Raw genomic sequence first — 22,241 nt, 5'->3', positions numbered from 1 at the left:
GTTATCAACATGACAAATGCTCAAAAAGCTGCAGGTGTTCACCCCATTGCCTGCAGGCACAGGCAGCTGCCCATTTCAGGGACAGTGAGACACCTGGGAGCACACACAGGAACCTTGGGACTCCTCCCATAGTGGCCCTGGCCCCTGGCTGGGGGCACTGCCAGGGCCAGGGTCAGAACCCTGAGTCCCAGAGCAGTGGCCAGGAAGGGCCCTCGAGGCCCAGGACAAAGCCAGACATGTCCTCACTCTCCTCTGTACCCAGATGGCAGCCCTAAAGGATGGAGTCACCTGAAGGCAGAAGACACACAAAAACCACCCCTACTCTGAAAATGGCCAGCAGCCACCAAGGAACAGCAGATACCTCACTACATCCCTGAACCAGAGCCCAGGGAATGGCTCTGGGAGGTGACAGCCATGCTGGGCCTGGGGCAGCCCTGTGACCAACAGGTCTAGTCAGCATCCCAGGGAGGTACATGGATATCCCAAATCTGTGGCCTGATCAATTCCAATTTATTTACTTACCTATTTAACCCAGGCTCACTTGCTTATGACAGTACACACAGAACCTGAAAAGTTGACACAACTGCAGCTGCTGAGCAGAACCAGGACACAGAAAACTCACCATGTGTCCTCCTGTCCATCTTTTATTTAGTGACCCACAAACAAAACAATTTTTAAAAGGCCACATTTGCACCTTAGGTAAACATGCCCACGAGCATTCAGTGGAGCACCACAGCAGCAAGAGGCAGCAGCAGCCGTGCCCAGGGAGCCAGGGCTGGGCAGGCAGGCCAGCAAGTTCCTTGGGGGCTGCAACCATTCAAAGAAGCTCCACGAGAGGCATCAACCCTGCCAAATAATGCTCAGTGGCTGCTGGAGTGCCATTCAGGGCCCTGGTGGCAGGGCTGGGAGCTGGGATGCACAGGCACCACAGCACGGGGCTGACTCCAGAGATGTGCCCCACTCCAGCCAACAGCCCACGTTAAACCCCTTCAGGGCACTGCTACAGCAACAGCCAAGCTAGTCCCTTGCTTTGGGACACATGCTGTCTGCATAAAACTGATAACAGTGAATAAAACCTTATGTACAGATAAGTCATGCAGAACAAAAACCTTACAGCAGTCCATCAGTAAGTCACTGGTAATTAAAGTCATTCAGTTTATCCTCTCTATAAGAAAATGCTATAAATGGTTCCAAAATTAAATTACAAATAAAATATATTTCTTAGATGTATATAATTTCTTCCATTTGGGAATGCAGAGTGATACAATTTATTTGGCCTAGTATGAAGGCCTGCAAATCCAACTCAAGGCAAAGCTCTGGGGTGAAAACACCTTTCTTTAAATCACTATTACGCTGTTTCATAAAAATAATTTCAAGAATTACTTCATATTTTTAATGTTTCTGCCTAATAACAAATGACAAACAGCACTGGTTCCCATAGGCTGTATTCAATTACTTTGATTTTATTAACAGACTGCTTTCAATCAATAGGAACTCCAAGCCACATGTCAAACTAGAACACCAGATTCTTAAATAATATAACTTAGCATGGCAGTTCAGTCAAAGGAAGTATGCCAATTTATACTATAGCAAATCCAACCCAAAAACTGCAGCCCATTAATGATAATTCCCATGGGGATTCTGGCCACTGTGGTTACAAACAGCTGACAAAGCTGAAGTGTATTATTGCACTATTTGTAAGAATGAGTCAGACATCAACACAGGGGAATTACTCCCAGCCTACAGATAATTCAGTCAAAAAAGCAGCTTTCATAAAGAACTAAAACCAGTTTGGTTTTCTGTTCATCCTGTTCCAGAGAACACTCAGAATCCACTTCAATGATAGTCTCAAAATAATCATAACACACGTATATTATTGTATTCTGTTTTCTATTTTCCTTATCTATCCCAGTTTACTACTCGACTGTCTTTAGGAAGATTGTTCTCTAATTTTGGAGATATTAATTTAAATCTCTTTCTGAATTGAAGCTTGCTTTCCACCCATTTGAAAAATAAATTGGGGGATGGGGGGACCCACAACAAACACTGAAATAAAACAAGCCCCTAAGAATGAAAAAAATTCCATCAAATAACTACTCATTGACAAATCTTTCTCAGCAAACAGTTCAATGAATCTTCAGAGAACTTTAGAAAGTACTCATTCAACTTGTTCATCTTCCAAAATTTGCTCATTTAAGTTAGTTTCCTTCTACTTTAAATGTTTGTGTCTGGACATCTATTAAATATAAAGTTATCTACATCTCAAGTTTGGGATTATAAAGTGCAGGTCACTGCCATGCCATTTAAGCCTTGAGAGCACTTTAATCAAAATATCATGTCATCACCCCCTAGCTGATTAATTCAGCAACTGTTTTTCCTCAGTGTGCTATGCTCTAGCACTTAGGAAACAACCCTAATATCTACCAGGCAAAAAACCATCAGCTTCCAAAAGGGATGGACCACAGCCTCAGTGGGTATTTTGTTTCATCCAAGTTAACAGGGTACTACCAATTCAACATTAGCTTTTCATTCACTGATAAAACCTGATAATCTCAATTCCAAATTCACATTGCTGTGAAATTCAGTATTTTACTTCTGTGGCAATATGTATCATTTAATAGGATCTTGCTGTGAAATGACTATAGGTGAATATCAGAGATTCCTGGGTTATTTGCTTTCAAGGGAAGTTCTTAACTTAGAAGTACTTACTCATTTTCCAAACCAGACTGTAAATTTTAAACTTGATCTGTCTCCTTTCTTAGAGAAAAAAATAACAAAGCACCCTCGTACTTCTGTTGCACCTGTTATGCCTGTACAACCTAGAGTCCCAGAGAAGAAAGCTTACTGAATTACCACCAGCATCAAGTCAAATATTCACAGTAGTTTACAATAAAGGTTATTGATCAGCAATAGATAGCAGGCATCAGGTCTTCAACTTGCCCAGAGCATTGTGATGGTCATTGCTGTGAACTTTTAATTAACTATGCACAGAAAATAATCTTTTAATGAAATAAATACAAGAAGTTATTCGTCTCAGACACTGACATCCAAATCCTGGAATGGAAAAATTTCTATCTCTTCTGAGCTAATATATTTATGCATCACACTGCATTGCAGAATATATTGCAATAGTACAAGGAGAACAGGATTACTTCTGGAACTAACAGAAACAGAGGTGGCACAAAGGACCCTCCTTTCTCTGATGACATAAAGCATTTCGGATTGCAACATTAATCTACATTCCGGCAGCCCGTGCACCACAGCCATGGCCACTGGTACCCCATCTGCAGGAGAATGGATCTGTAATCCAATTTCAGCTGCTTGCTTGCCAGTGTCATTTGCTCCAGTGGCAAGCTTTCAGCCCACAGGACTGGCCCCAAAATAAGAACTGCTGGGTTTGGGCACAGTAAAGCTGTAACCAGAGATTACAAATTCCCAAGAAGGCTCATGTTGGCTCAAACTAGGCTGAGCAGTGGGTACCCAGTGCCAAATGCAAATTTTGCAGTATTCTAATGGAAATCAAAGAAACAATATCCATGGCTTCAGGGGAAGAGCCACACAGAATACCTTCACAGAATAAGCACACATGCCTTTGTTGTGAAAAAGCACATCTGAAAAGATCTGCCAACACCTCTCCCAGCACATTTCATGCTGGTGAGTGGTGGGGGGGAGGGAGGCATTGCAGCAATACGAAGGAGCAACAACCGCAGAACCAGAATTTTTTTTGATTCTGTTGAGGAGTAACTTCATGTGCTATGAAGGAAGGCTGCCTCCTCCTCCTCCTCCTGAGAGCCAGCTCACAGCAGGGTCCCTAATGCCCCGAGGGCCACGGAGAAGCAGCACCATCCTGTGTTCTCCAGCAACACAACCCACAGCTCCATCCTTACCTTGCAACAGCCACACAAAGACGGAAACATTTCTCAAGGACACACTAGAACAAAACAATTGACAGTGACTGCAGCATCTGCTCAGCCTAGCCAACATAATAAATTTCAATCTCATTTTAATTTTTATATGTCTAAAGCTATTAGGTCTTAGATACTTGAACTTTAATTATTATGGAAGCAATTAGCTCCTATGACCAGAAGGCTTTGTCTGAACAATTGCAATGAGCACAATATTTTCATAAAAAATAAATACCCTGACACATCTGTAGCTATCTAGGACCTTGCAACTGCCACTGTGCTTCACACTGGTATCCTGGCTTTGTGCCAGATTGCAAAAGCTGGAAATTACTGGCATAAGCTATATGACATTGCATATATGTATAATTGAAGATTATCTTCTAAGGTATTCTGTAAATTTAGAATTTCAAAATTTAAATATTTCCCACTGTAGAGAGATTAAATTGGTTTTGAAATTTAAATATTCTTTCAGTGAAAACTATTTTGGTATGTTATCTCCTAAAAAGACAGCTATAATTAAATAACAGCTCCAAGTACCCTGAAAAGTGGTATTTCTAAAACTCACAAAACAACTTACATTTGTGTTTCAAGATACAGAAGTATTCTGTGGAGCTTTGTGCATCAAAAGAATTCCATTAGTATATATTGCTTTTAGTACCTTCATTCAATGCATTACTACTTAATAGAAGTATGCATTTTAATTCTCATCATCTTTTCTAGTTTTCCCCTTGTGTATTTTATCCACAGTGCAGTGTGCCCACACAGCTTTCCCTCAAGCTCTGGTGAGCTGATCTGACCTCTGCAAACAGGGCTGCTGGCAGAGAACAGCAGCTGAACAGCAGGGGACAACAAAGCTGTTTTAGAAGGGGCTTGGGGATCTTTCTGGTTCAGAAGTACGAATGACCCTCAGTGAAGAGTGACTGAGCATTCACCTGCACACACTGCCTGGCCTCCTCAGTACCTCACAAGCTTCCCTTTGCTTTTACAAGCAAGGGTGGAAATTCAGGAACAGACATTGCTTGTTCTTAACCAAGTCACAGAGAGCATTTTTAATTCCCATATGTTGGCATTTTACACAGTGCTCTTTGAATGTCAATCACTATCTCTCCATAACTGAATGAAATATAAACTGTTTAGTGCCTTGTTTTACACTAAAAGGTTGATTGAGATGACTTCTTCTTATAAATACTATTTGCTAACAAAATCAAAGACCGATGACTTCACATTCAAGCTTTTGTTGATTCAAAGGCAACTAATAATGTAAAAGTTCTGAAGCCAAAGGAAGTGCTAGATTCCAACCAAAGGGATTTCTGTTTAGGTTAAAAACATTTTCCCAGGCTCCATATCATGCATTGTCACCCACTTTCTTCACCGGAACCCAGTGCATCTACTACAAGGGCAGAACTACAGCATTCTTCTTACTACAGTAAGAAGAAATGCAATGTACACAATTGTTGTGCAAATGATGAAATACATGCACCAAGGGGACGAGCAAAGCACAAAACACCAATGGATGCTGTGAGTTTTTATACCCTTGCATTTTCAAGGGGATTTTATTGTTTAAGGGTTATTTTCTACAGTCTACTGACAAAGAAAATGGGCTCAGACACGCACATATCTGAGCAAAGTCTGGCTTACCTGGTGCAACCTTTCTGCTCTTATTTATTCATGTAAGACAAAGCAGTGCTGGGAACAGGTCTGTCCACAGACAAAGCCTGGGACCCTGAGCCTTGCTCTGAGGAACTGAGGAGACCTCCTCAACACAAACTGGCAGCACTGGGGCAGGGGGACCTCTCTTCCCAGGTGCCTGGTCTGTCTGCAGGGTCCACAGCAACTGGAAGCCTTCCCACGCAGCCCAGCGAGTAGGGACCACAGTCCTCTAGTCCTCCTGGGAGTGTGCACACACACACAGCTATTTGCAGCATATTTTCACACATCTCTATGAAACTCAACTCGTGCCTGATCTTCCTGACAACATGCCCAGCCTTGAGCTCCCTCCCTCAGGAAGCAAACCCAAGGGGAACCACAGGAAGAAGGCTCTGCACCCAGGGTATTTCCAGCCCTTTGCTGGCCAGAAACATGCAGGGCAGCTCCCAGAAATCCTCCCTGTCACCAGTGCTCTCCTCCCAAGGTGATGGTCTTATTCTTTTCATGGAGCTCTTTAAACAATTTGAGACACACATTCTCAGTGAAAACCCAAAAGGAAACGTAAATAGGCAAAACTGATTTCCATTAATTAATATACATATATTCAGAGCAAGGTTGCTCCACCATACACAGAAAACAGACACATACTTTCTTCTATGAAAGTAGTTAAAGCAGAAATGTGAAGCTGACTGCAGTATATGACCATTTTTAGATGGGATGTAAGAACTTCCTCAATAACAAGATGCTCTTTACTTGAACCATGGCTTGAAAAATGTCACCAGTGCAAATGCTAAGGAAAAAACAAATACCACCAACATATCTGACAGGACATAACTTCCACCGCTCTCAGTATACATTATTCTTACAATGCCTCTTTAGCACTAAGCAAATAAAGTTATGCCAAAATAGATCCAACACAGCAGAATTGAACACTGCAGAAGATACTATTTAAAGCAGGCTCAGTTAAAGATTAATTCAATTGCTTTACCCAATTTATATTCTCCACCTAAGACTCCTGGACATCAGGAAATGAAGCATTACGATGCTTTAACAACCTTCTGCACTTGCATTTACCCTTCATGTTTCTATTAGGTCCTCTGCACTCATTTAAAGTATCAATTCCCACTGACATAAATGGGTTTTCCATGCATGTAATTAAAAAAAATCATATGCAAGAGAGACTCTTTCCTAAGCTAAGAGCAGCCAGTGTCAAACACCCTGCAGTGAGTGCTGCCTGAGGGCTGCTGCCATCCTGCACAGCTCATCCCACTTTGCTCACAGCAGAGCCCACAGCGAAACTCAGCAGCTTCATAGCTACAAGGCAGGACCTTGCCATATAGGCATGTTTTGAAACACAAATGAGCACATGCAACTCTCCATTTTCAATGTTAGAACAAGATTCAGCCAAGAAAGTCATGTTTCAAGGTTTCTGCAAGCAGTTTACTCTTCCACAACTTCAGGATTCATCTTTTCTTTTTTCCCCTTTATTTCTATAACACTAAACAAAAAAAAAAAAAAACAAAAAAAAAAAAAAAAAAAAGTACGCCACCTTTATATAGCATACTTGTTGGGTTATTAGTTTATTTGATGCACTTCACCTTTGGAAAACACATCATTAGAGACTCTGAATCACTCACCAACCAGCACTGTATCTATATCTAAATATAGTGAAGCTACTAAGTTTTGCCCTATGCAAAAAGTCACGTGTGTCCTTTTGGTTCATTTTATGAAGGGAGAAAGAAGCAGAAAAACAGTCTCTCAGTTCACAATGCAAAATAAGTAATGCTTAAGGATAACAGTAGAAGGCCTTTATTAAAGCAAGAAAAAAAACTCCTCTGTGCTTCTGACTCAGATGAAAGATGATGGAAAACAGCAGGCTGGGGAGTGATGGTACAATTAGCTTGTTTAATTTGTTTCTTTATTGAAGTTAATGGTCATCTTAATATTACAGGCCTACAAAATGGTAATGAAGACCAGGCTAGTGGGACTTAAATTTACAACTGCACTCAAAACAATCATCCTTGACCATTCTTTAGATGCAAAGAGAGCACTTTTATTAAGTTTTATAAGTATAAAGTGAGGTGGTTTCAAGAATATGTGCAGCTTCCAAAAAGCTATGGTTTCAGTAGCCAAAAGAGCAATAAACGTTCAACAGGAGTAGGCTTTTTAAATTATTTGTGGAAATTTAAGTAAAACACAAGATTTTTAGCTACCCATTTATGTCATCTGGATTTTACCATCCCAGAGAGACTATGGATGCATTTTCAGCCAATTTGAGTCAACAGGACATAAAACCAGTAAAGGGTACCTTGGTCTCTGGGTACTGACACGAGGGACAGTGTTCTTGCTGCGTTTTGTCTGTTGCAGTAGGAAGACACAAAATCAACCCATAACAGTAACACAATTACAGGGCAGCAGAGAGAAGCCATTCGCCCACGCTTCAGTGACCCAGAGCTAAAACTTAGGCACTGGGGACCAACGAAGGGGAAGAGGAATGAGGCTGAAATTGCCACCACCAAAACCATGCAGTATAGGCTATTTGAAACTGGGTGGATGGCTCACCAATTTAAACATTTTCTGGATGCTGAAGGGCTCCCAGGCCCAGCAGATGCTGTACCCCTGAATGCTCGAGCAGTAACAGATTTGGCCACTGCAGGCTGAGCTGATTAGGATGGGAGATCAGTGGAAGAGCTTGCATAGGCCAGAAATGCTTGGGAAAGAAAACAGCTTGGGAAAGTCTGGTCTACAGGGAAAAAAGTAACAACATTGTAAGTTTTAAAAATGTGATGACCAATAAAAGCAACAACACAGCATTACTAAATTTGCTATAGAGGCATGTAGGGTAGAGTAGAAATGGGATATTTTGCAAGCATGTGGTAAGAGACAGTCCTGCTGCAAGGCCTTTGCAATCAAAATTAACAAGGCAGAAAACCAAAGATAGGCAGTAATATCTGAGAGACATTATTCCTAAATGACTGCCTTACACAAGGCATTAGAATCAGACTGAGGAGGGCAATTTTAAGACAATGTTTCAGGTCTTTTTTAATATGTATCCCAATGAGAAACACTGTAATTCTAAAGATCACAATTAAATCACAATCAATCTTACTCTGCATTCATCTTATAAGCCTAGTATGAGCTTTGCCCTATGTCCTAGGGTGACTTTATGATGCTGAATTGTATCCCCATTTGCCCATTTAGCCCTTGCAGACCAAATTTCCAGTCTCTGCTGCACTGCTGTACATCATGTTGCTCAAAGCACATGAGACAATTTCATGTGCATGGAGATTCATTAGTAGGGCCCACAGGTGATGGAATTGTCTCTAACGGTGAAAGCTACTTTTGAGAAAAGAAGAAAAATGGGATAAAGAGAGACAAAGGGAAAATGAAAACTGTTGGCAGCAGCCAGCAAAGCCGGGAGAAGAGCAGGAACAAGGGCAACAGGCTGTGGCTTTGCTGAAGGGGCCAGAGCTGCTGCTGGAGGGCAGGCACAGGTCAGGGTGTCTCAGGCACTGCCCAGCTGTCCCAGAAACCCCCAAATCCAGTTCATAGGTTGACAAACATGTAGCAGCATCAGGTGTGCCCCAGAGTTACACCAGTCAAGCTTGGTGTCCAGCTACACTGGTGCCACAGAAGCCCAGCTGTGGCCTTGGCCCCACTGTCATCACCAGCCTGCAGCCAGCTTAGTACAAGAAACATTTCCTTTTTGCTTTGGGAGTGAAGCTATTAAGCTATTCTGAAAGACCAAACTCTATTTATTAATGTTACTTCTTGTCTACTTTTAAATCCCTATCAGTATGTGCAAGACTTGATTTTTAAAACACTATTACCCCACAAATGCCATTTATAGAAATTGTTAAACAAGACTTTCATCCATCTTAAATTAAGATACACCATCACAGAGATTTCCACATCATACCTTCCACAAAGACTGAATTAATAAGCTTCCCAAATCAATCCATTAAGACAGGGAAACAACAAGTATCATTCCTGTAAGTACCATATCACCAAAATATATTTTCCTTTTTCATTAAAGCATACTCTTAAGAATACAACTATTTGCACTGTTTATGTGCCTCTCAGCCTCTGAGGCTGCTGAGAAAAGCTTGTCCACTGATGGGAACTGGAGGAATAAGATTGCCTGACCCAGTGCTGATTATTCAGCACTGACTTCACTTTGAAGAGTCTTCCAATAAAAAGGAAAAAAAAAATTAAACCTACTACACCACTTGAAAAATTGCAGACAGCATTTTTAACCTCTGTCCTTTTGTATTACTGCACTAGTGCCTGGAAAAGCTACAGTAGGAGAGAGAAAGTCATTTAGGCAGCTCCCTTCATGCCACCACCATGGCTCAAAGGGACAGAAATCAAGAAACATTAGAATCAATATAAGCCGATTAGGACATTAAGAAAGAACAAACCATGCAGAACTTAAACAAAATCTGTTAAGAGGCATGGAGAAAGCAGGCATTTCTGAGTAGAGAGTAACTTATTTTCTGGAGATACTCCAGATTTTGCATTTCCATCTAGTGGCACTTGGTGCTGGGATAAGCAACAAGCAGGTCTCCAGCTGAAACACAGGAGTGCCCATTTGACATGAAATACCTACTAGCAGGACAGGCACAGTGTAATTGAAACCCTTAGGATCTAAAGAAGAATGGATGCTTTTTTCTATACACACATCTAAATCACACTCATACCCAAATGGAAAACATGCTCTACTAAAATAAAATCAAATCAGAACCTGGGACTGAAAGTGTGGTCCAGTTACTAACAAAAGATTTATTCTCACTCTTTTTTGTCATTCTTCAGGAAAGGGTGGTTTAGCTTATGCTGAGACTTGCCATTTACAGGTATACAATAAGCCAGTTGGTTTTTTTCACTCTTTGGAGCAGCCCTTGGTGATCCAGCATTCATAAATGCCACAGCCGTTGCAGGGAAGAGGCAGGGTGCATACAGGTCCCCAGCTGTGTGTCCCACAGAGAAACAGCAGCTCTCTGGGCACTGCATCCCAGTGCCCTGCCCTAGCATCCTCAGCTGAAGGAGGACAAGAAGCTGCAGCTCCTCGGGCCAGAGACCTCCCTCCAGTGACTGTACACCATGGTTCAAATAAAGCAAGTGATACCCCAGGAGAAAGCACAGAGGCTGACTACTTTGTTGTACCCAGAAATCCTGCTCTGGTTTAGGCTGTCTGCTACTTGGGCCTGCACCACTCTGATCCCAGGGCTGTCACTCCCCACTTGCAAACAGGGCTGCTGGGCAAAGAAGAAAGAAGGTGCCCTTTGGGAGCTACAGCTTCCAAGTCAACCCACCTGACTGAGCAACCAGTACCACAAGCTCCCAAATGTGTGCACCTAAAGCCCTGTGCTGCAAATCAATGCTAACACTATCCATTTCTCCTTCTTGGAGCAACCATGTCCATGAGACTAGAAGGGTGGGAAAGACAACAAGCACATCAGACCCAAGCAGGCAGGTGTAGACATGCAGTTACAGAAGGAATGAGTCTTAAGTCTTCTGTTATAAGTAAAAAATTATATTTGAGAAACCACGATGGCAACAAAGTTGCATGAGATGTGGAACCAGACAAGAAAGAAAAGCTCTCTGAATTTGTTCAACTGTTTTAACTTTCCAGATTTGATGGGGGCTCCCCTAGATTACTTCAAACTGGACATTTCCCTGCTATTCTTAAAATCACCTCACTGAATTACTAAATGAGATTAGATCTCAAAAAAAAATGTTTTTTTCTTCAAGATTCAGCAGCTAACTGCAAATGAAAGCAAAAAGAAAAGACTGCCTTGTGATGAAAGGACAAGTAAAAGAGCAATCACATCAGAAAACCAATGCCCAGACCTCTAAACAGCAAAGCAATTGCATGTGTCAAGTTCCCATAACAAGATGGTGCCAGCTGAGGCTTATGTTAAAACTGTGCAATACAATTAGATGTCTGGAGCCTCTGTCAGACAAATGATGCTATCTCATTAATGGGATTACATAGAAAAATTGGAGAGATTTCAGTCAAGAGGAATAAAATCATTGAGGATCAAAAAAGCATGACTCATGAAAGCAAGTAGAAACTGGATGCTGTGCTCTTGCCTGAAAAGCCCAAGTCTCAGAACGAGACAGGCGTGGTGGTACCAGCAACACCACAGCATCTCCTGCCTTACACCCAGAATAACAGGAATTGATCACACCCACCAGAGCAAAAAATCATAATAAAAAATTCTAGCTTTTTTATGGCAATGCTACTGTTGTATCAGTCAGCAAAAAACTAATAATCGGAGGAGAAGAGGACAGGGAAGTTAGTTACCTATTAACAGTTGGCAGGAAGAACATATTTAGTCAGGAAAAAAGAGGGAGAAAAAGAGGTTGTGACCACAGAGACTGTGTGAAATTGAAGCCTTTCAGTTATTAACAGGAGAGGATTTCTTTGCCACAGGAACAACATACACATGGCAGGTACTGAAAATCACAACAGCTGAATCACCTGAAGAAAGCGTGGCCGCTACCCCCAAAACCACCATCATAAAACTCTAACACTGACAGGAGGTAAACTAGCTATAGGGGAAGGGGAGAAGGAGAAATAATGCAAGAAGGAAACTGGGAGTGTTGTGGTAGATGTTCCCTAGTCAGCACTACTATACTATACTGCAAGAAAAATTAATGAATAAATAAAAGAGATCTAAATATAGAATGAGATTCTCTTCACTGAGGGGCTCAACATCTCTCTGCAATTCCTTTCCAATTGAAGGACTCTAAGTTGAATAAAAAGCTTCATTTAAATTCTATACACATTCACAAAGATAAACTGATTTCAGAAAGCATTATTATGCCTGACCTCTCTCACTGGGGGTGAAAGCCAGATACTTTGTGAACCATTTTGATGATACTAATATTCCCTAAAAATTCATTAGATGTCAACATAAAGGACAAAAGCACCACCATGAAAGAGCAGATGCTGTGAGCTACCATACAAAGCATATCAGGCTTGCTTCCCCTGCATTCCTCTGCATCAGCACAGGGCAGCTCTGTTTCAATGCCCAGCAGCAGAGTCCTGTTCCTGGCTATTGTGACAGGCAGAGTCACACACTTGGGAAGTGACACTTCCTAAGAAGAAACTTTGCTGAGGAAGTGCCAGGCCTGGGGTGCCCAAGTACAGTATGCCAAGAGAAGCAGGGGAAAGCAATTTCTTCCAACCCCACCCCACTCACATCTGATCCCCCAGCAAGGAAGAGTGTGTGCACATGTTTGTGTACACACTGTGGCAGGGAACATTTAATTGCACTTTGGATCTCATCCAGCACACATATCCAGCAACAGCTCTCCTGGAGTTAACACTTTACAGAGCAGGGAAGTCTGAAGCCCAGTTCTCTCCATTTTCACTAAGACCCTCGAAGGCAGGTGGATACTTCCCTACAAATGGCAGCCAGGTTGGGTGAAGGGGAATCGGTCGCCAAGCCCCAAGTGGCAGCACAGGCCAGACTGGTACCCAGCTCAGCCTGCTAGGCTGCCTATGGCTCTGCAAGGCCAGACGAGCTCTGTGATCAAGGAAAATGACTCCAAGAAAAGATGCAAACAGAGCAGATTTGTTTCCTATTTTTATATGGTTTCTTACCACAAAAGAATACACTTGAGGCTCTTAAGCCATTAAACTTTTTAAAAGAGGAATAGCCTTTGCAGAAGCTCTGCTTTGATGTAACAGGGCAGATTGATCTTGTTGCTTAACGAAATCAAGAACTAAGTCTCCTGGCCTCCTTTTTCCTTTTTTTAATTTTAAAATCCCCAAACCAACAAAGAAAAAAACCCCAACCTAACTAACCTCGAGTTTTAAGCTGCAGCACTAGCCCTTTCAGAAATAATGTCAGTGTTTACAACCAGCAGTTCATCACACGCTATTAGAAATCCTCCACAATTTGCATCATGACATGTAACCCAAATATTTTCCTCCTGAAACCCAAAATTTCTGGTCAGAAATGCTCAATGACTTTTTTGATTCCAAAACTTTATAGTAATAGTAGCAGTTAAGGGAATTTCCAGAACGGCGTTGGTTACTTTGGGCTCTTTAGAGTTCTCACAATCACATGGGACACCTCCACAGTGGCCTCACTCCCTCAGTTTATACTTCTGAGTACCTTGCATCCAGTGTGAGTCCGGGTCTTCATGAGGGGAGTTGTGGTGCACAGCTCAATGGCTTCTGGTTCATGGAAGATCACTGTCGGGAGAGGCTCTTTACGAAGAGTTAGGACATTCAACTTAGTCTTTAACATGGTCTGAAAGTGCTAAACAGAAAAAGAAGAGAAATTACCTCCAGTTCTAGTGCAGAAAAATGAGAGTTAATAATTGGATGTGTCTGCATGTTTCACTCACTGTTCAATGCCTCGCAAGCTTTCCTGGGGAGAGTCAACTAGTTCTATGACTTAAGAGCATTCATTACTATCAGCAATGTGGAGACTATTTTTAATTTAAAAAGACATGCACACGGAAAGTGAAAGAATTCATTACAATTCACAGTTGTTCCACAAAGGTTCTAAATTCAACCTCTGATCATTTGCAAGTATATAATAAAGCTGGTCATGGACCCAGTTCCTCTGTCCACAGGGAGGAAGAACAGGGGATCAAAGACCATGAAAAGAACTTGTTCTCCTACCTCTGTACTTAAATCTCATCCCGCTGACCTTTGTAGATGTTACCATTTCCACTGAGTTGAATCTCTCACTAGTTTGCCTTTGTCATGTGAATTTTATATTCTCTTTCTTTGTAAGCAATATTTCCTGTAGCCCCCAATGTAAATGTCACTCTTGGTACCAATGAATAGATGTCGCTCAAAATTCATCACTTTCTTACACAGACTCCCCAGGCTTAGGTGAAGAACTATCCAAGTGGGCAGTAAAATCATCAAATTAAAAGTTTCTCAGCAATTGCTTAGAGTGAGTAAAGTCAATCCTTGAAAGACTTCCAAATCAATTTTGTGGAATCAGGGGAGTCAAGAAAAAAATTTTTTAACATTTCAATGTTTCTTTGAACTGATCTTCATTTGAAAAACTAAACATTTTCACATGCTACTACTTATCTAATGGAGAAAAAAATGCAGATATGAACCAAATCAAGGTAGTAACATGCCACAGCACTGTCTAGTGAAATATGACCTTATCAAAACTTCCTAAGTTGACTCTTATCAAGCAGAAGTTATTAGATGCACCTAGTTATTAGGTGCAATAACTCCAGATTACTTTCATCAAAACTAAACCATTTGTTCTGACTTTTGATAGGAGATTCTTAACTTGCTTTGCAGCCCCTTTTCTCAGTCTCCACTTTACCTCTGCAAGGCAAACAAGTATTACAGGGTCTGGATTGCAGAAAAAGAGATGGTAAGTGAGTTCCCAGAATCATGCAAGAAGCCTCTGTTGGAGCTAGAAATCAACACAAGTCCTTGTTGTTCAGTCCTGTTCTTTAAATGAAGAGAGTGTCTATTCAACATTTTATTTATATGAATCAACTATTTAGATACTATGCTGTTTTTCTATGGATTTTTGTGGATGTGAATATTCCTTTGAAAATAAACTTGCTCCCAGATCATAAATACTTTATCATGTGCCAACTGAAAGCCTGTTGATACACTTTTGTAATAGTTCAGTCCTTAATTTGTCAGTGTTTAGGTCTAATAATTGTTATGCTACTGGAAGTACAGCACTTCAAACACTCTTAGAAATATGTTCAAGGCATATACACTAACAGTCTGTGAAAACAGTACTTGCTTACCTATTTCACACATGAAGTTACAGCCTGTTAACAGCAATACTTTAGGACCTCTGTGGTGTTTGTGCAAGCATTCAAGTTTCATCCCAGTGAAGTGCTCTACTCATACTATTTTTCATCTGCTCATATTATACGTTACCCCATTCACTCCCCCAAACACAGCTCCTGCAAAAAAGTACTCCATTTAAGATGATTATAAAGAATATTCTCTGACATGCTTCTGAAGATAACAGACCTCTTTGACAGCCAGGATTACTAAACTGACTGAGAAACCCTACTTCATTTTACCTTTAGGTTGCAATTAACAGCCTTATGTTTGGAGTTTCCTAGGCCTCTCCAGTGGAGCTGTTAGCAAAGGCTGAAGAGCAGGTAAAAAGCCATGGGGAGTACAAAGCAAGTGGAAGGTTTGAGATGCTGTGTTTGAAGGAGCTGGTCATTGATTACCAGCTGCAGTGCTGGGTTTGCTGGTCCCACTGACTAACTGCTGTCTACTACAGCTTGACTTGCTTCTACCTATAGGCTCTAGGTCTGCTAACCTGCTGCTGAGGTTGTATTTCTGGAAGAGAAAAAAATGCAGAAGACAAAGACTGCTGGAGCTCAGGTCACAGCAATTTCCCCTGCAAACAATCCCTTTTCAAGCTTGGGGAAATGCTACCTCCAGGGCTTTCTGCTGCTGTCTTGTGCATGTAGTGGATGGGAGAGGAAGGAAGAGATGGAAAAAATGGAAAGATGGAAAAAGATGGAAAATTAAGGTTAAGTTGTACTATTTTCCAAGTGAGCCAATTTTGGATCAACAGAGATAATGGCTGCGAAATAATTGGTTTGAAGAACCTGTCCTAGCATTTAACTTTTCCCTCACTTGAGTACTGAAAGAGCTCTATTTCCATAAATGATCTGTTTACAGGGCTTCTCCATTAAAGACTGGTGCTTCCATTTGACAACAGATGTAAAAAACTCCATTTAGCCCTTCTGAGCAGTGAGCTTGGACCTGCAAAATGGTTGTTCTACTCTGCTGCCATCTCTATAAACTTCAGTGGGACTACTGACAGAAAGGGCACAATTTGACCAAAATGAAGAAAACTACAGCAATGATCTAGCTTTTTTTTAATGTCGTAACAACCACATATACAATCTTAAACAAGGAAGAGCCTACTCTGTGCCTTACAAAGGCAATTCAATACTTGCATGAGCAGCAAGTTGGAGCAGTTGGGTGCCAAAAACACAAGAGCACAATTGGCAGCAAACAGCTGATCAGCTGCCAGAGAAGCGCAGAAAGGATTGGGGGCGGATGCAGAAATAGCCTTTGCTTTGGCCCACCGGGCTAATGCAGACCACGCTGTGCTCCCTGCACAGGTCATGTGATGGCTGCCATAAGAAAATCAAATCTCTGCCAGCAGACATCATGCAGGGAGCCCCCAGATAAGCACATTATTTAAACACGTGCCTAACTTTCACTATGTGAGCAGTCGCAGTAAAGCACATGTGGGTAGTCAATGGGATTATCCACGTGCTTTAAGCCAAGAATGGGATAAAGTGCTTTGCTGAACCCATTTCTTGGATTTGCACTCCAAACTGGCATCTCCTGCAGAAACTGTTGGCAAAAGCTGATCTATAACAGTAGCCAATGTATTTTTTGAGAAGAGTCATTCACTCTCCACTGCTGTGAACTCGAAATATTTCTTTAAAGTGCTTTAAGTTCACAAAGTACTTGAAAAGCATGACTTTGGCAATCCAGTGAATAGCGTTTCAGGGAACATTATACCATTCACATTTCATGTGCCAGAACCACTAGGTTCATTTGGTGGCTCTTATACTGAAATTCATCACCAGAAGATATTCTTAGCTGGCATGATTATACCAACAGCTCAAAACTACACATCACTCATTCTTTATCCATTTAGATGGTGCTACTGATATGACTTTACATTTGAAAGAAATACAAGGAGTAACATAACAAATTAAAATATCTTAAATGCCAAAGAAAGCATCAGACATGTAATTAGCTTTGTATTTTACTAGTTGCTGAACATGATATCATTCAGAGCGAAATTTAAGTAATGCTGACAATAACACTGGACAATTATCTTAATTCAAAACGATAGTTTTTTCAAGGATTCAAGTTCCATCAGATTATTTTGCTTAGTTTACTCATCTTAATGGTATCCTTTCCCTGTGCAGAAGAAAACCAAACAGTGCATAACTGGTAACCCAAACCCATAACTGGCTAAGACTGTTACTACAGAGGAAATGCCTCTTGCCTCCTTGGTGACCCTCAAAGTGCTCCCTATTTCAATGAAAACCCTGTCATCGATAGCATGCTTAGGTACCAGTCAACTGAACCTAAGAATCAAGAACTTCTCTGTTGTTTAACTTATATTTTGTTATCAGCTCAACAGTCACACATTAGCTCTAGACTAACTAGTTCAGAACATTCAACTTGCAAATTTTACATGCTGCATATTTAGTTCAGGCACAATTTCTGTTGCAGTTAAAACTAAAATTAACAGCATTTGGGTTTTGGTTTAGTTTGTCAGCAAAAATACAGTTACTACCACAACTCAGGCCAAATATCTTGGAGAAAATAACTATGATTCCGTGCAAGGAAACATGACTTGGAAAATTATGCACTGAAATTTGTAATAATAATGCTCTTCATCTTCAGGTCTTGACAAAACAGTCACTGCTGTTCACAACATTGAGTATTCAGCAGCCAAGTCTAGTGAATAATTTAATTTTCCTAATGGAAATAAAGGAAATTTATTTCCAAATTCAAAATCTAAGAAAGGGTTATATATTGGATAGGAGTTTAAAAATAAATGTCAAGAAAGAGGGGACTGTAACTCATTGTAATCTGTAATCCAGCAACAGGAGTTAAGCAAAATAAATACATTTTACAGGTTGACTGGGTTGCAACATGGTGACTGAAAGAAAAGCCTTCAGCACCTTAGCCCTCATCCCCCATTCTCTCTTAACATCAGCATTACATAATCAACACATGACTGCATAAACTGGCATCACATTTCCAGATGACCTGTACTCGGCCAATTTTGCCAAAGATGCACATTGACTCCAAACCTAAAAATGATAGGAGGTTAACTTATGAAAAAGAGTTATTCTAAAAGTTCAGACTCTGAAAGAGGGATCTGCCAGAGCAAGAAGCAGTCCTCTGGGCAATTCATCCTTCTACAGCACCTACAAAGGAATTCTCAGATGAAATCCATGTTAGTGTATCAGCAAAAGATGAAGGGAAATTCAAAAATAATATCTATAATTTACTATTTCAGCACAAGTATCTCTCTACCTCTGAAACCCATTTAGTCTCGAATGAGCCCAGAACTTTTCAATGGCATCCTACAGCAAGAAAAAGCAGCCCAGGAGAGGAAAGACACAACCAAGTAAATTGAACTGCAAGAGAATTTTAAAAAGTACAAAGATTCCTTTTTCCCTGTTCCCAGTGGAATCTGACTACCAGCATGTCCAGTCTATAGGTACAAGAGGAGATGATAGCACAACAGACCTTTAGCACTATGGTTACCCCATGAGTTACACGAGCACAGCTGTGAGCTGAGGACCACCCAACCCCAAGCCTCCAGCTTTTCAGCAAGGAAAGAAGAATTCTGATCTATATGAAAACTGATCCATTTCAAGGCTTTGTTTTGTTTAAAGCCAATCTGTCCAGTACAGATAAATGTCATCTCTGATCCATTTCTTGTTAAACAAATACTGCTAATACAATATAAACTATTTCCCTCCCCCATATTAAACTATATCGTGCTTTATTTATTCTTTAGTAGCAGTTCATATAAACATTGTACTGAACACTGCAATAAAACTCACTACAGAAGGGATGGAAGCAATTTATCATGATAAAGTCAGAAATCATCCCATCAACAGCCTGGTCTGTAACACAAAACTGGCATGCACAAACCCAAGACCATTACAACTATACTCAAGCTGATCCATCCCAAGCAACCTTCTTGAAACCAATCCAACTCCAGAAATCTGGTTATTAAAAGCTTATCTCATCTAGCATCTCGAGATCTATATTTTTCCAGCTTATCAAAAGAAATCCATTCAATCTCTTTCAGGTAACAGATGCTATCTATGTGAAAAATCATATCATTATGTCCGAGTTTTCACCTTTCAATCACAAAGAAGTGGCAACATGCAGAAGTGGTAAGACAGGCTTGCCTGCAGGCACCCTGTGATACATTTTGTAAGTAGAGGAGCTTGGACAGGCCCATGGCACAACTTGTCACAACTCACTGGACTGACAGCATGGCACCTGCAAGAATCTTGGGACAAAGTATCTGGGAAATGTTCCACAAAACAAAAACAAAAACCAACCAAAAAGCCAACCAAACTTTTACCCCCTCTCCATACATCCAATGACCACGCATGGCTGCACATAAGAGACTCAACCAGTGCCTGCCACCACTTCCCCTCTCATGTTCCCTTGCTCCTTCCACACTACCCAGCAGACAGCATAGAAGAGAGGTGGGGTGGCAGAGAGAGTTTGGGCACAGGAAGGAGTAATCTGCATTTGACAGGATAAACTCTAATCCTTACGACAGAACAGCAAGAGGAAGATGGCATCGAAGCAAGCAGGGTATGAGACTCGGGAAAGGAAAGCTCCAGGAGAAGCAGCACTACAAGCAATGCCAAGCAGGGCCCCTCCTGGACTTCTCCTGCCATTACTGAGGTAATCAGGGAGTCAAGGATAAAGCTCTGATGGAAAAACCTGTGGTATACAGAAACAATAGATCATGAAAGGAAAGGGACACAAGACTGCAGACAGAAAAGCATGACAAAGTACATAGGAAACCAAAATCAGCTGAGTGTCAAAGGGCCTTCCAACAAAGATGCTACTGGATCTTTCCATGCAAGTACTGAGAATTATTCCATCTCACTCTGACACCAATTTCTTGGGAATCTTCTTTTTCCCATGGTAGCAAGACCTATCTCTTAAAAACACCTATCAAGATTTCATAAATAGAACCAGCATTCCCTATCAATAACTGTGATCACACAGTTCCCTGTGTGACGGTGCTCACATTGCCTTGTTTTCTTACAAGTTTAAAGAATTCCTGTTTCCTCGCAATTTAATTCATGTGAAACGTTTTGTTCTCAGACCCTGTGTACTTCAAGTTTGCTCTGGCTGAATGCCCCCTTTCTGTTGCCAAGCTTATGAGATTCCAATCAGCAGGATTGCTGCCCAAACAAAACAGTCCCAGATACAAACACCCTCCAAACTACAGAGAACTTCAGAGCCAGATGAGAATTTCATGACAGATCCTCTAACATCTCTCTATCATCAGTCAAACTAAACCCCAACCTAAACAAATCAAAGTATACAGGCTATTCAGAGACCAAGTTCCCAGTTTAGTCACAACTGCTCAGAACGTAAAGCCTCACTACAGAGATCCACATCAGAGTAGGAAGGAAGGAGTCAATGTTTCAGGACACTCAAAATCACAAAAATAAAATATCATGAAAAAACACGAAAATAAGACTTCCCTAAGACATGAGTCACAGTACCATAGTAAAATGTTCTTTCATCAGTCTCTACATTACACTGATTAAATTCCCAGGTCAAAGCATGTTGGATAGAAGACAAACATTTAAATATACCTGTTTGGATTTGGGTTGTTACAGTCTTTTACCTACTGATGACTGTTAAATATATTTAGAAATAAGCTGTAGGTTCCAATGCCTGGTGCTCATGGCATATATATTTTATAACAGAACAGTTTTTAGCATCAATAGAAATAAAGCATAAGAAGACCTTGACCAATATATCAACAGAGCTGTTCTCATAAGTAACTACTACCAAAATTTTGGCCCCAGAAATTACTGTTAACTCTCGAAATCTAATAACTTTGTCACAGCTGAACTAGTTCTGGAATTTTAAACTAGAGTACAGTTTCAAAGACACCAGAATTTCTCAGTGGAAGCAGAAGAATTTATCAGCTCCAGCATTTTTCAGGAAAAATGGCAGTCAAAATACAAGTCCAAGACAAGGCAATGGTTTAAAAAAAAAAAAAAAAGAAAAAGAAAAAAGTAAAAATAAATTAAGAAATAGGAGCTGACAAGAACAGAAAGAACAAAATAGAACATGCAGCAGCATAGATACATCAAGTTCATTCACTTTGATTTTGAGCTGACCCCTAAGCTGCTTTCCAACATATTTTTCTCCTAACATGAGTTTTGAGCACATGTATTATTTGGTATAGTTGGCCCAGTATTAGAACAACAATAGTTGGAGCATGAAGGCAGCTGTTGCTTTTTCAATTTGCCCTTGGAGGTTTTCCAATAATGTCTGTGTCAGAGGATGCTTTAAAAAGTTTTTCTCCTCACTCTGTGCCTGGCACAACAAGCCCATATCAGACAATACCTGCCAGACAGCCACTGCATTCTGCAATGCAGCCCTTTCAAAACCAGTGTTTCACTCTGCCACTCTTCTCCTTCATTTTTTTGCAATAAAGCAATAACTTGGTAAGCAGTTATGTAGCTCAGTGACACCTCTCTTGCCTTGCTAAGACTTTTTTTCTCAGACAGGGATACAGACTGGGTGACAAAGGCACTTGCTACAAACAAGGAATCTGCCCTGATTAAATGCTACAAGTAACACTGTTTAGTACTGTGGACAAACAAAGTGTACAAATTCTTGACAAAAAAAAGGTTACCTATTGCTAAATGTAAATCAAATTAATTTCTGGTCTAATGAATTATTGTATTTACAGCTGCAAAATAACAAGCATCCATTCCTTCCTCTAAAGCTATTTTATCACTGAGTCCTTTGATGCTATTGTACAGCACTGCCTTTTCCAGGTCAGAACCACCCCCAATATTTAAACCTGGCACTCCTGAGGGTCTCTGAGAAGGGGTCCTCCTATTTCCCATGAAGCCACAAGCCACTTCCAAGGGAATGGACCT

General features: G+C 40.9%; 1 protein-coding gene across 3 annotated transcripts in view; it reads right to left on the bottom strand.

Moving 5' to 3' along the window:
• PID1 (phosphotyrosine interaction domain containing 1) overlaps positions 1–22,241 on the bottom strand; it is an 85,103-nt gene that overhangs the window by 37,578 nt on the left and 25,284 nt on the right. For all 3 annotated transcript variants that reach the window (XM_053986846.1, XM_053986845.1, XM_053986847.1), the window contains exon 2: positions 13,682–13,828. In XM_053986846.1, coding sequence (XP_053842821.1) covers positions 13,682–13,816 — 135 coding nt within the window. In that variant the 5' untranslated portion in view covers positions 13,817–13,828. The remainder of the gene's footprint in view (positions 1–13,681; positions 13,829–22,241) is intronic.

This window comes from Vidua macroura, chromosome 10 (assembly GCF_024509145.1).
Source record: "Vidua macroura isolate BioBank_ID:100142 chromosome 10, ASM2450914v1, whole genome shotgun sequence".
NCBI classification, from domain to species: domain Eukaryota; kingdom Metazoa; phylum Chordata; class Aves; order Passeriformes; family Viduidae; genus Vidua; species Vidua macroura.
The sequence above is the reverse complement of the archived record's forward strand: the minus strand, read 5'-3'. Positions and strand labels throughout refer to the sequence as shown.